Source organism: Oncorhynchus gorbuscha, linkage group LG10, assembly GCF_021184085.1.
Source record: "Oncorhynchus gorbuscha isolate QuinsamMale2020 ecotype Even-year linkage group LG10, OgorEven_v1.0, whole genome shotgun sequence".
NCBI lineage: Eukaryota > Metazoa > Chordata > Actinopteri > Salmoniformes > Salmonidae > Oncorhynchus > Oncorhynchus gorbuscha.
Window position 1 is genome coordinate 81,972,959 of NC_060182.1, and position 18,072 is coordinate 81,991,030.

At 40.8% G+C, this 18,072-nt stretch overlaps 1 protein-coding gene across 1 annotated transcript in view; it reads left to right on the top strand.

Annotated features, from left to right (window-relative positions):
* LOC124046639 (protein transport protein Sec23A) overlaps positions 1-5,701 on the top strand; it is a 41,764-nt gene extending 36,063 nt beyond the window's left edge. The window contains exons 16-18 of the mRNA XM_046367249.1: positions 2,083-2,238; positions 2,327-2,392; positions 4,227-5,701. Of these exons, the coding sequence (XP_046223205.1) occupies positions 2,083-2,238; positions 2,327-2,392; positions 4,227-4,316 (312 nt within the window). The 3' untranslated portion in view covers positions 4,317-5,701. The remainder of the gene's footprint in view (positions 1-2,082; positions 2,239-2,326; positions 2,393-4,226) is intronic.
* The last annotated feature ends 12,371 nt before the right edge of the window (positions 5,702-18,072 follow it).

Consider the following 18,072-nt stretch of genomic DNA (forward strand, 5'->3'; position numbering starts at 1 on the left):
TTATCTTTAAAATGGTGTAAAATAGTTATGTTTGAGGAATTTTAATTATGGGATTTCTGTTGTTTTGAATTTGGCACCCTGCAATTTCACTGGCTGTTGGCGAGGTCGGACGCTACCGTCCCACATATCCCAGAGAGGTTAAGTACAACAAAGTCAAGGTATTAGAGTGGCCATCACAAAGCCCTGACCTCAATCCTATAGTAAATTTGTGGGCAGAACTGAAAAAGCGTGTTTGAGCAAGGAGGCCTACACACCAGCTCTGTCAGGAGGAATGGGCCAAAATTATCCCAACTTATTGTGGGAAGCTTGTGGAACGCTACCTGAAACATTTGACCCAAGTTAAGCAATTTAAAGGCAATGCTACGAAATACTAATTGAGTGTATGTAAGCTTCTGACCCACTGGGAATGTGATGAAAGAAATAAAAGCTGAAATAAATTATTCTCCTATTATTCTGACATTTCACATTCTTAAAATAAAGTGGTGATCCTAACTGACCTAAGACAGGGAATGTTTACTTGGATTAAATGTCTAGAATTGTGAAAAACTGAGTTTTAATATATTTGGCTAAGGTGTATGTAAACTTCCGACTACAACTGTATATACAGATGACTTAAGTAATCCCATTACTTACCCATATGAAAGCAAATCTTACAGGTAGAATAAACCTCTTCAAAATGGCATGGCTCCCAAATATTTAATATTTATTCTCAGTCATTCTAATTACCCCACCAAATACATTCTTTAAAAAACTATACTCCTTCATAACATACTTTTTTATGGGCAAAAAACACTCATAGAAATACAAATGTAAGTTTTAGAATTTTCTAAGTCTGAGGGGTGTTTTAACCTTCTAGACTTGGAATTGTATCAACTCTCCACCCAGGGCTTTTTACTTGCGACATATAGTTAAGTGCACTAAAGAGGAACAACGGGTACATATTGAAGATGCGCATATGCATCCCCAAAATCTTTTCACTTGTCTATTTTATAAGAACACTATAACTATAAGATAAGAACACTATAACAATATTGATGAAAATTATACGTTTTCTACCAGAACTATTATCACTCCCCAAAAACACAACCCTATGGAACAATCCTTGGATATCTTTTCATAATTCACCGATAATATGGTCCACATGGAAAACTAAAGGCATAGAAACCGTAAATGACTTGGTAATAGGAAATATATATATTTATTTATTTGCCAAAATTAAAAAGCAATTTTGGACTGACCAATCTAGATATTTTCAAATACATGCAACTTCATTCTTGGTCATCAGAGCAATCTTGAGGGAATCCTATTTAAGTCAGAAAAGGATGTTCATATGATAGGTAAGCTATACAGAACCTTGCAGAGAGCATATCCAACTGACAACCTCTTAGAAAAAATATAAACTATTGGAACCAAGACTTATATTAGCACAAGATGGAAGGAATGTTGGAGCATAACTAACAAAATTAGTAAACGAAAATGTACTCTTAATATTATACAAGAGTCCTGTCTTAAGTGTAAAACTAACAATGACTCAATTATCCATGTCTTCTGGTAATGCTATAAAGTCCAGACGTTATGGGCGGAGTTAGAAAGTTAGCTGTCAGAAGAGAAGTACTAATCTGTTTGCATATTTCAAGATATGGCATATGAGGGTGCATAGAGATACTTTTCTCAGTAATCATCTTTAAAAAATGTATACTTAAATTGGAAATCAACCAATACTCCATCGTTAACACAATGGAGATGTCAGATGCTTTATTATCTAAATATTGAAAATACGTGGATGACGGAGACAAACAAAATGGTGCAGTTTGAGGCCATGTGGTGCAGAGGGATGCGGCACTGGGGTGGGTGAGGTCGTTGATATTTGTATGTGTATGTTTTGTATTGTTTGAAAAAAAGAAATACATTATATCCAGTGTCATTGATTGCTATTGAAATAATGTCAATCAAAACCAATCTGCTCCTAGACAGACTTCTCTTAATTTCTTAGATCTGTAAACATCTACATGTAATTATTCATGTCTTCAGGACATCTCTAACTGGGCTCTCTCTAACCCTTTTTCTCTGTCTATCCATCAGACTGTGTCTCAGTGGCGTAAGGCAGGCTACCAGGAGATGCCCGAGTACGAGAACTTCCGCCACCTGCTGCAGGCTCCAGCGGACGACGCCCAGGAGATCCTGCACAGCCGCTTCCCTATGCCCCGCTACATAGACACAGAGTTTGGCGGATCACAGGTACATACACACACTCGCTCAAATGTATATGAATGTCAACTGTCAAGTCTATTCAACTTCCTGTATTGATGTTCTTGTTGTTTTCTAGGCTCGTTTCCTGCTATCTAAAGTTAACCCATCACAAACCCACAACAACATGTATGCATGGGGCCAGGTAAGACTTCTGCTAATTCTTATTATTTATGTTTTACCCAAGAACTAGAGAAGATACTATTAATAAAAAAGTACACACTGCTAAGGATGGTGTTTTTAGTATTTTATTTTGTAAAGGATAAGCACGTTGTCTCTTTCTGAATGGCATGTGTGTGCAATAATGACTGTTGATCCTGGAGGAGCATAGGGTCCACTGCGGTTCAGCCTGACTCGGCTTAATGTTGTATTGAAAGTCATCATGTAGCTGGAGAGAGAGTCCCAACTCTTACTTGTTGTCCGTTTCTTTTACACAAGCAGGTAAAGTCTACACAAATTAGTGTAGTCCTCTTACATTTTTTAGTGGATAATGAAAGTGTAACTTAGTGGCTGTCGGTGCCATTTAAGATGAGGGAGGATACTAATTTTTTTCATGAGCATGGCCTTATTTCTATTACAGCATATTGGATGACTGTCACTCATAATCCATTCACCCAACTCAATGTAACATCGATAGGTTTAGGCTACTACGTGATACTCAGATTTTTCCTGTACCAAATGATCATGAGGTTGCTACAATCTTGTTTATGAATGAAAGTTTACAACTTAAGTGCACAGGTCGAGAGAACATTTTGAGTAATCAAGGTGACAGACAGTGGCACATTCAATACCGCCTTGCACACTATTGCCTGCAGCTAGTTGGTCTAGGATGTAACCATTAGTCCAATAGTTGCAAACAAGAGTTTATATTGGACAGATTCAGGTATGTTTATCCCTGTTTCATTCAACAGAATCGGTGGAATGAATACACCTCTGATCATGTGCAAACACAATTTACTTTCATAGCTGCCACATTCAAACAGCATGATCACTTAGCGCGTTGTTTAATTCCTACTTATATATCTACTCACTCTCCTTCTCTCACCTTTTCCCTTCGCTTGTGGACTTCAGTGTACAACATATCAACTCTCTGTGACCATGCAAAAAAAACTTTCCAAGCCAAACCTTCATATCATTACCGCTAATCACTACAAACAGCATGCATCTTTGTAACCATATCAGCTAACGTCATAGTCAACATAGCTACTAGAACTAACGCATTAGTAAACTCGCTAGCTACAATCATGCAGTACAGTCAGCAAGCAGTTTAGCAGTTACACTGGTGGGCCCCAGTGGTAATACATTGATAAAGCCACCAGCTTACCTTGACTTGGAAGAGTTACCGTGTTGGATAGCCATAGCCAGCTAGCTAACATAGCATCCCTCTCTGTTTGAGCCGGGTGTTTGAGTAGGCTAAACTATCTAGCTGCATTCATTAGATAAGTAAGTGAAAGTGAATAAAATAAAACAAAATATTGCTCTCTTTCTCTCTTGCCTCCTTCATTTTTGAAGAAATTAGTTTGTTCAAATATTGTCTTTCTCTCTCTGTGTCAACTACTCACTACATTGTATGCACTGCAATGCTAGTTAGATGTAGCTTATTCTTTCAGTACGATTTATTCTCTGATCCTTTGATTGGGTGGACAACATGTCAGTTCATCCTACAAGAGCTCTGATAAGTTGGAGGTCGTACTCCGGAAATTGTCATAATTACTGTGTAAGTCTATGGAAGGGGGTGAGAACCGGTCCTCCTGCTACACCATGGTGCTACCCTACGGAGATACTGTAGACCTTTGCAAAACAGTGTGTTTTTTAATACATTATTTGGTGACGTGAATAGTTTAATTTAAAAATGATCACTTTTTTTAATGTTTAATTATTTTTATGAAATTCCCTTTCCTCCTCTGAGGAGCTTCCAGGGTGTAACCACTTTCCCAGATTATATAACTGAATTCCACTCTCGTCTTCTCTGTGTGTAGGAGTCAGGAGCCCCAATCCTGACAGATGACGTCAGTCTACAGGTATTCATGGACCACCTGAAGAAGCTGGCTGTGTCCAGTGCTGCCTGAGACTGAGACAGATCCCATAGTAACCACTGAACGTCAGCATCACAGACCATGGTTCCACCTCATCATCCACTCAACAGCAGACCTGGGTGCAGATTGTATTTGTTTTCTTTCAAGTACTTAATCTGTGCTTGATTGAGCTTGTCTGGCGCAATAAAGCCAATGGAATAGACCCAAAAGCAAACCCCTCCCATCTGGCACTCAAGACCGGCTCAAACACTTAAAGTATTTGGAAGAAAACAAATACTATATGAACCCAGGATTGCGCAACAGCAGTCAACTCATACTATACTTGGGAAAGTCAACAACCAGAAGAGGATATGTCTTCCCCTTTCTCCTTTTTAATATTAAATATGGCTATGTACAGGAAAGTGACGCAATACAGAAAATGATCTGCAGGACAGCCTTTTTATGTGACTAGTCGGTGGTCAATGATTGTAAAAAGAACAAACAAAAGAAAACATCAGTTGTTGACTACTCGCTTAAATGTTTGGTCCCGGATCAGTATATGAATCGTAAGATGAGTCTGATATTTATGTAGATGTACTTTCCCCTCAGAACACTAACTCACCCAACATCCAGTTGGAGACATTTTATTGGATGTTTTATTTTGATGCTTCAATGGCAATACGTCTAGTTTATCTAGAACAATACAGCATCCAGACTTACTTTATATTACATTTTCTGTCTGTGTTTCTATAAAAAAAAATATATCAAACAGAGAAAGGTATAATACTATCGTCCAGTCAATCAGAGCTGTCATAGCTGCAGGCTTACAGAAAGAGAAAAGGTGGGTGTTGTATCGTCAGTTGGTAAAGCTTGGGGAATCCAATACAATTTAATTGAATTTGTTTTCTGTTCTCCCTGCGTACGCCACAGAATAATAGGTTATTTTCAGACCTTTAGTGTGTGCTATCTAATTAATGTTCGTCAATCATATCAAACACTCATTGTGGTACAAAACCCTGCCTAGTACAGATGTTGGATCGTAATTTGATCACCTTGTTGTGGAATAACTTTCCTGCAATGCATTATATTTAACAGTTGTAGTTTATTTTAGGTTTAAAAAGGATTCGGAAGTTTGTCATGTCAAACTTTTCCTTTACAAAAAAATGTAACAACCCTGAGAAAAATGGCCATTAATTATAATCCACATAATTTACATTTTCTATTTCTGCAAGATTATTTTCCTGCTGTAGCAAACTGGTTCAAGTGAAGATCCTACATCTGTACTATACAGACAGTGGTACTAACATGCTCCACGATACAGACAGATTTGCAGAGTATTAAACCTGCCCTTGCTATTCTCCGGATCTCATATCATATCTGCCTTGTTACTAACAGTGTTAATTTCGACTTTTCTAATAAAATACCTCACTGTAAAAATATTTTTTGTTGACTATTAACACTTTCTATTTGATTTAGTTTGAGTGATGCTGTTTTCAACTAGATGTTTTATCAGATTTTATGAACTTTTACAGCTAACTTTCAATATAAAGTAAACTAGGGCTGTCCCCGACTAAAATAAATATTGGTCAACCAAGAGTCGTCCAATTGATTTGTACAAATTTTAAAAAAGTGTATTTTTCCATATATTGACACTGTGGTTTAATCAAATCAAATATATGCACTGAGCTTGCATGATGTTTTAAGCACACTGTCTGATTAAATCATGACTAAACACAAATTACTAGAGGAAGTCGGACTAGCGATTGAATGTGCCGGGCCGGGCTCAGACTTGCTACTCTGTGTTTTAAAAAAGAGACCGCGAGTGACTGTGACTAGCACCCGTTGTCACTCCTCCACCGACCACCACATGACATCAAAGTGTATCAAATCAAATTTTATTAGTCACATGCACCGAATACTTACAGTGAAATGCTTATTTACGAGCCACAACCAACAACGCAGTTTCAAGACATACGGACAAGAATAAGAGAAAAGTAACACGTAATTAAAGAGCAGCAGTAAAACAACAATAGCGAGACTATATACAGTCGTGGCCAAAAGTTTTGAGAATGACAAATATTAATTTTCACCAAGTCTGCTACCTCAGTTTGTATGATGGAAATTTGCATATACTCCAGAATGTTATGAAGAGTGATCAGATGAATTGCAATTAATTGCAAAGTCCCTCTTTGCCATGCAAATTAACTGAATCCCCAAAAAAACATTTCCACTGCATTTCAGCCCTGCCACAAAAGGACCAGCTGACATCATGTCAGTGATTCTCTCGTTGACACGGATGTGAGTGTTGACGAGGACAAGGCTGGAGATCACTCTGTCATGCTGTTTGAGTTCGAATAACAGACTGGAAGCTTCAAAAGGAGGTTGGTGCTTGGAATCATTGTTCTTCCTCTGTCAACGATGGTTACCTGCAAGGAAACACGTGCCGGCATCATTGCTTTACGCAAAAAGGGCTTCACAGGCAAGGATATTGCTGCCAGTAAGATTGCACCTAAATCAACCATTTATCGGATCATCAAGAACTTCAAGGAGAGTGGTTAAATTGTTGTGAAGAAGGATTCAGGGCGCCAAGAAAGTCCAGTAAGCGCCAAGTCCGTCTCCTAAAGTTGATTCGGCTGCTGGATCAGGGCACCACCAGTACAGAGCTTGCTCTGGAATGGCAGCAGGCAGGTGTGAGTGCATCTGCACGCACAGTGAGGCGAAGATTTTTGGAGCACGGCCTGGTGTCAAGAAGGGTAGAAAATAAGCCACTTCTCTCCAGGAAAAACATCAGGGACAGACTGATATTCTGCAAAAGGTACAGGGATTGGACTGCTGAGGACTGGGGTAAAGTCATTTTCTCTGATGAATCCCCTTTCAGATTGTTTGGGGCATCCGGAAAAAAGCTTGTCCGGAGAAGACCAGGTGAGCGCTACCATCAGTCCTGTGTCATGCCAAGAGTAAAGCATCCTGAGACCATTCATGTGTGGGGTTGCTTCTCAGGGCAACTTCTCCTGATCATGCCTACCACTGTTGTGTCAACTGCAAATTTAATGATGGTGTTGGAGTCGTGCCTGGCCATGCAGTCATGACTGAACAGGGAGTACAGGAGGAAGTGAGCACGCACCCCTGAGGGGCCCCTGTGCTGAGGATCAGCGTGGCAAATGTGTTGTTACCTACCCTTACCACCTGGGGGCGGCCCGTCAGGAAGTCCGGGGTCCAGTTGCAGAGGGAGGTGTTTAGTCCCAGGGTCCTTAGCTTATTGATGAGCTTTGAGAGCGCTATGGTGTTGAACGCTGAGCTGTAGTCAATGAATAGCATTCTCACATAGGTGTTCCTTTTGTCCAGGTGGGAAAAGGCAGTGTGGAGTGAAATAGAGACTGCATCATCTGTGGATCTGTTGGGGTGGTATGCAAATTGGAGTAGGTCTAGAGTTTCTGGGATAATGGTGATGCGAGCCATGACCAGCCTTTCAAAGCACTTCATGGCTACAGTAGTGAGTGCTATGGGTCAGTAGTCATTTAGGCAGGTTATCTTAATGTTCTTGGGCACAGACACTATGGTGGTCTGCTTGAAACATATTGGTATTACAGACTCGGACAGGGAGAGGTGGAAAATGTCAGTGAAGTCACTTGCCAGTTGGTCAGCGCATGTTCGCAGTACACGTCCTGGTAATCCATCTGGCCCCACAGCCTTGTGCATCAACTGAATGTTAAATGTGTTTCCTGTCAGGTATTGTAATTGTCTACTTGTTGAATGTTTGTGAAGTGTTGATTTGTAATTGTTTGTAAAGTCTTATTAATTGGTGTTGGACCCCAGTAAGATTAGCTAGAGTTACGGTGTTCGCTAATGGGGATCCTAATACAAATGACAAATTACAGCATAGTAAAGATTAAAAACAGTCGAATTTGTAAAATAGTTTACTTGACATGTCATTGAGTGAGGCTTGGTGGTTGCGGAATCAGTAGGCTATTATTAAACAAAAACTCAAAACAGGCAACAGAAGCAGGATCTGTCTTATTTCTGTAGATATATTCATTATTTATAAAACCAGGCACATTTATTAGTTAGGTTATTGATTATAGATCTAATTAAGTTGAGGTTTGCTCTCTCATCACTTTTCTTAGACAATAAGGCAAGGCCTGATTTCTCATCTCATTCTGCTGCTGCCTCCCCCACATTGTTCTTAACACCAATATGCTGGTTAACTGTGCTATTATGCACATAATAACATGGTCTAGGAAAAGGCACCAATTCAACAGCTCACTGATGTGCTTCTGAACCCCGGACCCCAACCACTATCCAACGCGGGAGAAAGCGCATTTGTTATAAATATAATTTTTATTAGTGTTGCACCATTGTTCTTATGTAATTTAACCATATACAACTTCAGTAGCATGTATTAGACTGATGGACTATGCCATCCCCATTGCCTCCACAATAGATTAGTCCACTCAGACAGGTGCCAATCACACCATGATGTTTTTTAAATCTATATCTTTTGCTACTACTCAACTAAAGAAATCTCAGTCGACAAACAACCTAACGACCAAACAATCGACAAGTCGACGAAATGGGGTCAGCACTAAAATAAACACCAACATAAAGTGTCTTAATAGGGCGTTGGGCCACCACGAGCCAGAACAGCTTCAATGCACCTTAGCATAGATTCTCCAAGTGTCTGGAACTCTTTTGGAGGGATGTGACACCATTGACCCATGAAAAATTCCATAATTTGGTGTATTGTTGATGGTGGTGAAAAACTCTGTCTCAGGCACTGTTCCAGAATCTCCCATAAGTGTTCAATTGGGTTGATATCTGGTGACTGTCTAAACCCCCTATGCTCCTTTCAGACCCCTCTTTCAAAGTCACTGAGATCTCGTCTAACCATGGTAGCCTAAATAATGGACATTTGGGCATTTTTATACATGACCCTAAGCCTGATGGGATGTTAATTGCTTAATTAACTCAGGAACCACACCTGTGTGGAAGCACCTGCTTCCAATATACTTTGTATTCCTAATTTCTCAGTTGTTTCCTTTATTTTGGCAGTTACCTGTATGTTCCTACATGCTGCCCTTCTCCTTGAAGTTGTAAGGCACAATCACATCCTGAACTGAAGAGAACCAGAGCAGTTAACTGAATTGGCACAAATGTTTTTTATTTAAATGATATGTCGGTTTGAAGGTCAGGCATTCAAAGAAAGCACGAAAGAACATCCATAGCACTGCAATGGATACAAAGCTATTCTCTGACATTCAGTACACACAATACCCAATAACAACAAAGCGAAAACTGTTTTTTGAGATTTTTCCAAATGTAAAATAGAAAAGAAAAAATAAATACCTTATTTACATAAGTATTCAGACCCTTTTTCTATGAGACTCGAAATTGAGCCCAAGTATATCCTGTTTTCATTGATCATGCTTGAGATGTTTCTACAACTTGGAGTCAACCTGTGGTAAATTCAATTGATTGGACATGATTTGGAAAGGCACACACCTGTCTATATAATGTCCCACAGTTGACAGTGCATGTCAGAGCAAAAACCAAGCTATGAGATCGAAGGAATTGTCTGTATACCTCCGAGACAGCATTGTGTCAAGGCACAGATCTGGGGAAGGGTACCAAAACATTTCTGCAGCATTGAAGGTCCCCAAGAACACAGTGGCCTCCATCATTCTTAAATGGAAGATGTTTGGAACCACCAAGACTCTTCCTAGAGCTGGCCGCCCGACCAAACTGAGCAATCGGGGGAACCCGATAGTCACTCTGACAGAGCTCCAGAGTTTCTCTGTGATGGGAGAACCTTCCAGAAGGACAACCATCTCTGCAGCATTCCACCAATCAGGTCTTTATGGTAGTCGCCAAAAGGAAGCCACTCCTCAGTAAAAGGCACATGTCAGCCGGCTTAGTGTTTGCCAAAAGGCACCTAAAGGAGACTCAGACCACGAGAAACAAGATTTCTGGTCTGAAAAAACAAAGATTGAACTCTTTGGCCTGAATGCCAAGCGTCACATCTGGAGGAAACCTGGCACCATCCCTACGTTGAAGCATGGTGGTGACAGCATCATGCCCTTGGGGAATATTTTTCAGCGGCAGGGACTGGGAGACTAATCAGGATCGAGGGCAAGATGAACAGAGCAAAGTACAGAGAGATCCTTGATGAAAACCTGCTTCAGAGAGCTCTGGACCTCAGACTTGGGCGAAGGTTCACCTTCCATCAGGACAACGACCTTAAGTACACAGCCAAGACAGCGCAGGAGTGGCTTTGGGATAAGTCTCTGAATGTCCTTGAGTGGCCCATCCAGAGCCCGGATTTTAACCTGATCGAACATCTATGGAGAGACCTGAAAATAGCTGTGCAGTTGACAGAGATTGAGAGGATATGCACAGAAGAATGGGTGAAACTCCCAAAATACAGGTGTGCCAAGCTTGTAGCGTCATACCCAAGAAGACTCGAGGCTGTAATTGCTGCCAAAGGATCTTCAACAAAGTACTGAGTAAAGGGTCTGAATACTTATGCAAATGTGATATTTCATTTTTTGAAATTAGCTAAAATGTCTAAACCTGTTTTTTCTTTGTCATTATGGGGTATTGTTTGTAGATTGATGAGGCAAAAATAATAATAATTCCATCATAGATCAAGGCTGTAGCGTAACAAAATGTGGAAAAAGTCAAGGGGTTTGAATACATTCCAAATGCACTGTATACCAGCAGAGTGCAGCAGATCTCACTGAACTTATCCATTTCCATTGAGAACGTTCACTGTGTGGCATTTCAGTTGTAGAATAGCACCACAGCCATTGTGCAAGCAGCTTTTTACTGGATCAGACCTTAAAATTTATCTATTGTTATTGTTACATTTACATTTTTAAAATGTGACCTTTATTTAACTAGGAACAAATTCGTATTTACATTGACAGACGACACTGGGCCAATTGTGCGCCGCCCGATAGGACTCCCAATCAGGGCTCAAAATTACACAACCTGAAATTACATTTGAAGAGAGATGAGTCAACTTTTGCATTTAGCAGCACATTGTCTTGGAACCTTACATGAGGCATTGTTGGTCACATGTTACAGGTTACAGGCAAATGACTCATCGTTCACTAATAAGCTGTACTATTTGTTCAAAGTAAGCAAAGCACCATTTTTTTCATGTCAGCCACTGATATAGTGTTATGAGCAAATGACAAGAGCATACGACAAAAGATACATGAAAAGATACAAGAGCATACAATTTGGTATTTTATTAAGGTTCCCCATTAGCTGTTGCAGAAGAAGCAGCTACTCTTCCTGGGGTCGGCACAAAACATGAACACATGACAAAATACACAACACCAATAGGCAAGATCAGCCACACAAATACTGTATATATATGAAATGTATATATAATACAAGAAAATAACAGAATAGACTAACAACAGCAGAGAGAATGGGTAGTCTGTTGATGAAAAAGACACTGAAATAGACTAATCAACGTGTTGTATGTACTGTATGTATGTTGCCCTGGAGACCAAGTGAGCCGACATTCTAAGTAAGGACCCTAGTCCAATTTGGATTTATTATGGATCCCCATTAGCTCTTCCTGAGGTCCAGCAAATTAAGGCAGTTATACAGTTTAAAAAAACATGACAATACATTTACAACAGATTTCACAACACACTGTGTGCCCTCAGGCCCCTACTCCACTATCACATATCTGCAACACAAAATCCATGTGACGTGTGTGTATATTGCGTATGTTATGTGTGTGCATATGCGACTGTGCCCATTTTGTGTTGCTTCACAGTCCCCGCTGTTCCATAAAGTGTATTTTTATCTGTTACTTAAATCTACTGTTCCATGTAGTCATCGCTCTATGTAGTACTGTGCGCCTCACATAGTCTGTTCTGGACTTGGGGATAGTGAAGAGACCTCTGGTGGCATGTCTTGTGGGGTATGCATGGGTGTCCGAGCTGTGTGCCAGAGGTTCAAACAACCAGCTCGGTGCATTCAACATGTCAATACCTCTCAAGTACAAGTGTAGTACACTGTAAAGGGAATAGGGTGCAATTTAACCTTTCTTTAGAAACCTCTTTTGTGAGGGACCTGGCAGCCCCCCCGTGCTGTAGAAGTACTTCGCATTTACAGTTGAAGTCGGAAGTTTACATACACTTAGGTTGGAGTCATTAAAACTCGTTTTTCAACCACTCCACAAATTTCTTGTTAAACAAACTATAGTTTTGGCAAGTCGGTTAGGACATATACTTTGTGCATGACACAAGTAATTTTTCCAACAATTATTTACAGACAGATTATTTCACTTATAATTCGCTGTATCACAATTCCAGTGGGTCAGTAGTTTACATGCACTAAATTGACTGTGCCTTTAAACAGCTTGGCAAATTCCAGAAAATGATGTCATGGCTTTAGAAGCTTCTGAGGCTAATTGACATCATTTGAGTCAATTGGAGGTGTAAATGTGGATGTATTTCAAGGCCTACCTTCAAACTCAGTGCCTCTTTGCTTGACATCATGGGAAAATCAAAAGAAATCAGCCAAGAACTCCACAAGTTTGGTGGTCTACAATTTCCACAAGTCTGGTTCATCCTTGGGAGCAATTTCTAAATGCCTGAAGGTATCATGTTCATCTGTACAAACAATAGAACGCAAATATAAACACCATGGGATCACGCAGCCATCATACCACTGGGACACTGTAAAGTCCATGGAGAATAAGAACACCTCCCAGCTGCCCACTGCACTGAAGATAGGAAACACTGTCACCACTGATAAATCCACTATAATCGAGACTTTCAAGAAGCATTTTTCTACGGCTGGCCATGCTTTCCACCTGGCTACCCCTACTCCGGTCAACAGCACTGCACCCCCCCCCACAGCAACTCGCCCAAGCCTTCCCCATTTCTCCTTCTCCCAAATCCAGTCAGCTGATGTTCTGAAAGAGCTGCAAAATCTGGACCCCGACAAATCAGCCGGGCTAGACAATCTGGACCCTTTCTTTCTAAAATGATCTGCCGAAATTGTTGCCACCCCTATTACTATCCTGTTCAACCTCTCTCATGTCGTCTGAGGTTCCCAAAGATTGGAAAGCAGCTGCAGTCATCCCCCTCTTTAAAGGGGGGGACACTCTTGACCCAAACTGCTACAGACCTATATCTATCCTACCCTGCCTTTCTAAGGTATTCGAAAGCAAAGTCAACAAACAGATTACTGACCATTTCAAATCTCACCATACCCCCACTGCTATGCAATCTGGTTTCAAAGCTGGTCATGGGTGCACCTCAGCCACGTTCAAGGTCCTAAACGATATCTTAACTGGCATCGATAAGAAACATTACTGTGCAGCCGTATTCATTGATCTGGCCAAGGCTTTCGACTCTGTCAATCACCACATCCTCATTGGCAAACTCGACAGCCTTGGTTTCTCAAATGATTGCCTCACCTGGTTCACCAACTACTTCTCTCATAGAGTTCAGTGTGTCAAATCGGAGGGTATGCTGTTCGGACCTCTGGCAGTCTCTATGGGAGTACCACAGGGTTCAATTATTGGACCGACTCTCTTCTCTGTATATATCAATGATGTCGCTCTTGCTGCTGGTGAGTCTCTGATCAACCTCTACGCAGACGACACCATTCTGTATACTTCTGGCCCTTCTTTGGACACTGTGTTAACAACCCTCCAGGCAAGCTTCAATGCCATACAACTCTCCTTCCGTGGCCTCCAATTGCTTTTAAATACAAGTAAAACTAAATTCATGCTCTTCAACCGATCGCTGCCTGCACCTGCCCGCCTGTCCAACATCACTACTCTGGACGGCTCTGGCTTAGAATACGTGGACAATTACAAATACCTAGGTGTCTGGTTAGAGTGTAAACTCTCCTTCCAGACCCACATCAAACATCTCCAATCCAAAATTAAATCTAGAATTGGCTTCCTATTTCGCAACAAAGCATCCTGCTGCCAAACATACCCTTGTAAAACTGACCATCCTACCAATCCTCGACTTCGGCGATGTCATTTACAAAATAGCCTCCAATACCCTTCTCAACAAATTGGATGCAGTCTATCACAGTGCCATCCGTTTTGTCACCAAAGCCCCATATACTACCCACCATGGTGACTTGTACGCTCTCGTTGGCTGGCCCTCGCTTCATACTCGTCGCTAAACCCACTGGCTTCATGTCATCTACTAGACCCTGCTAGGTAAAGTCCCCCCTTATCTCAGCTCGCTGGTCACCATATCATCATCCACCTGTAGCACGCGCTCCAGCAGGTATATATCTCTGGTCAACCCCAAAACCAATTCTTTCTTTGGCCGCCTCTCCTTCCAGTTCTCTGCTGCCAATTACTGGAACGAACTACAAAAATCTCTGAAAACTGGAAACACTTGTCTCCCTCACTAACTTTAAGTACCAGCTGTCAGAGCAGTTCACAGATTACTGCACCTGTACATAGCCCATCTATAATTTAACTTTCCTTACTGTATTTATTTGATTTATTTATTTATTTTGCTCCTTTGCACCCCATTATTTTTATTTCTACTTTGCACATTCTTCCACTGCAAATCTATCATTCCAGTGTTTTACTTGCTATATTGTATTTACTTTGCCACCATGGCGTTTTTTGCCTTTACCTCCCTTATCTCAACTCATTTGCATACATCGTATATATACTTGTTTCTACTGTATTATTGACTGTATGTTTGTTTTACTCCATGTGTAACTTTGTGTCGTTGTATGTGTCGAACTGCTTTGCTTTATCTTGGCCAGGTCGCAATTGTAAATGCGACTTGGTCGCAAATGGGTCTTCCAAATGGACAATGACCCCAAGCATACTTCCAAAGTTGTGGAAAAATTGCTTAAGGACAACAAAGTCAAGGTATTGGAGTGGCCATCACAAAGCCATGACCGCAATCCTATAGAAAATATGTGGGCAGAACTGAAAAACATGTGCGAGCAAGGAGGCCTACAAACCTGCCTCTGTTACACCAGCTGTGTTAGGAGGAATGGGACAAAATTCACCCAACTTATTGTGGGAAGCTTGTGGAAGGCTACCCAAAACATTAGACATATTTATTTCAGTTAGCTGAAATAAATAATTCTCTCTACAATTATTCTGACACTTCACATTCTTAAAATAAAGTGATGATCTTAACTGACCGAAGACAGGGATTTTTTACTAGGATTACATGTCAGGAATTGTGAAAACGGAGTTTAAATGTATTTGGCTAAGGTGTATGTAAACCTCCGACTTCAACTGTATATAGAGCCTTGATTTCACTACTCATCTATGGCTTCTGTACGGTGAGACAAGGAAGGTTCTCAGATTTGGTCCAGTTTACCCAAATGTCCAATGGAAATGTCTGTTTTATCAATTTCTGCCGTGTTCCTTCAAATAGGACCATCTCTGATGCTTTAAGGGCTCTGTTCAGTCTGGAAAGCTGAAGCGTTACAGATTCCACTATATACATTTTCGATTGAGCCGACATATGCAGCATTTACCGTGAATGCAGTCTCAGCTACAACGGGAACATTGCCTGTTAAATTTCAATCACAGTGTAAAGCAGAAGGTAATTTTTGATTCACTCTCCAACCTTAAACCTCCACCCTGTCTCACATAGAAGACACGCTGTAATGTAATATATGGAGACAAACAACCCTCCAGAGAGCTAGATAGGCGGCAACATCATTAGAGCGGATTGGCACACCAAAGAAAAATACATGTAATAAGCAGCTCCGGGCTGACTGACAATATATTCATTGTGCTGAACATGTATTTATGGTACAGCACTTGAAACCATATATTCAGATGAGAGAACACATATCTGCCCTATGACATCCATGATGCATGAAGCGTGACATTTGAGTTTGTTTTCATTTGATCTGGTCAGTGAAAGGGAACATGAAGTTATAAAGGCTTTTATACAACATGAATACATGAAGGGACCAATATAGTGATATAAATTGCAGTTGAGTTTCCATGGCAATTTTCGCTCGAATGAACATTTCACACATACGTATTTTATTTCAATGAATGGCTATTGATTGAACTAAAGTCTATATAGAGGTTTTAAGGTTCTATGGAGGTCGGCGGTACGCTGTGCTGAAGAGTCAATCAAACTCCATACATCATCACGTGATAATATCGTGCATGCACTCATCCTGGGTTTAATTGCTATTCAAGCAGGCAGCACACTTGTTTATTGATGATAGTAATACCAAGAGACTGTGACTAGATTTATGAGGCAATGCTGAACTTATCTCATAATCTGACTATACATAATGAATGAGCCATTCACTAACAGTCATCACAACCTACACAATAGTTCTGAAACATATATTTTATTTTCATACTAATTTGTACCTGTTTTCTAGTGCTTCAATTGGCTTCAATAGCCATGCTATTTTATTAGCTCATCACAGCAGGCTGGGGGTGTGTCCAGAGTTTGGATGAAACAACAGACCACTGATGTATGAACTGGCCATAGCAGTTAAATGACGTGTAGACTGAATCAAAGTATTTACCTTCTGTTCTTAGAGAAATCTCTGACCATTTAGCGGCCTCACAACACGCCAGCCCAGGACCTCCACATCTGGCATCCTCACCTGCGGGATCGTCTGAGACCAGTCACCCTGACAGCTGATGAAACTGAAGAGTATTTCTGTCTGTGATAAAGCCCTTCTGAGGGGTAAAAGTCATTTTGATCGGCTGGACCTGGCTCCCAAGTGGGATTCCCAGTCATGTGAAAACTTCATTAGGCCCTAATCTATGGATATGTCAATTGACTGATTTCCTTATATGAACTGTAACAGTAAAATCTTAGAAATTATTGCATGTTGCATTTATATTTTTGTTCAGTATAAAGAAAAATACATTTTGTGGAATTACAAAGAAAAGTTATGTGAAAAGAAAAGTTAACTCATTCCACTTTCAGAGAGTAGAAATATACTGTGCGAGTACACTGTGAGAGAGTGAGTCCATCAAGTCATACAGGGAATATTATGCAGGAGTTATATCTATCATATTTTGTACTAATATGCACCCTCCAGTTCTTCTCCAGTTCTCCAGGTTTATCTCAGGGCCATTCGGTCTCTATGGTAACGGCTGTGCATTCTAAGATACCTTTGACACCTTGAGTAATGAGCACTAACTGCACGAAACAAAGGCTATGTTTAATGATCACATCGATGAAAGCACACTGGTGATTTTACACAAAAGCTGCTTGCCCATATCACCCATTGACACAATGTCTAACCAAACAACAAGGCAGCCATTCTCCAGTTAACATACTGACGCTTCTAAACTCAGCAAAAAAAGAAATGTCCTCTCACTGTCAACTATGTTTATTTTCAGCAAACTATGTGTAAATAGACCCTCCACCTCCAAATCGATCCTGCTCCAGAGTACAGGCCTCGGTGTAACGCTCATTCTTTCAATGATAAATGTGAATCTGACCATCACCCCTGGTGAGACAAAACCGCGACTCGTCAGTGAGGAGGACTTTTTGCCAGTCCTGTCTGGTCCAGCGACGGTGAGTTTGTGCTCTTAGTTGTTGCCGGTGATGTCTGGTGAGGACCTGCCTTACAACAGGCTTACAAGCCCACAGTCCAGCCTTTCTCAGCCTATTGTGGACAGTCTGAGCCTCTGATGGAGGGATTGAGCGTTCCTGGGGTAACTTGGGAAGTTGTTGTTGCCATCCTGTACCTGTCCCACAGGTGTGATGTTTGGATGTACTGATTCTGTGCAGGTGTTGTTACACGTGGTCTGCCACTGCGAGGACGATCAGCTGTTCATCCTGTCTCCCTG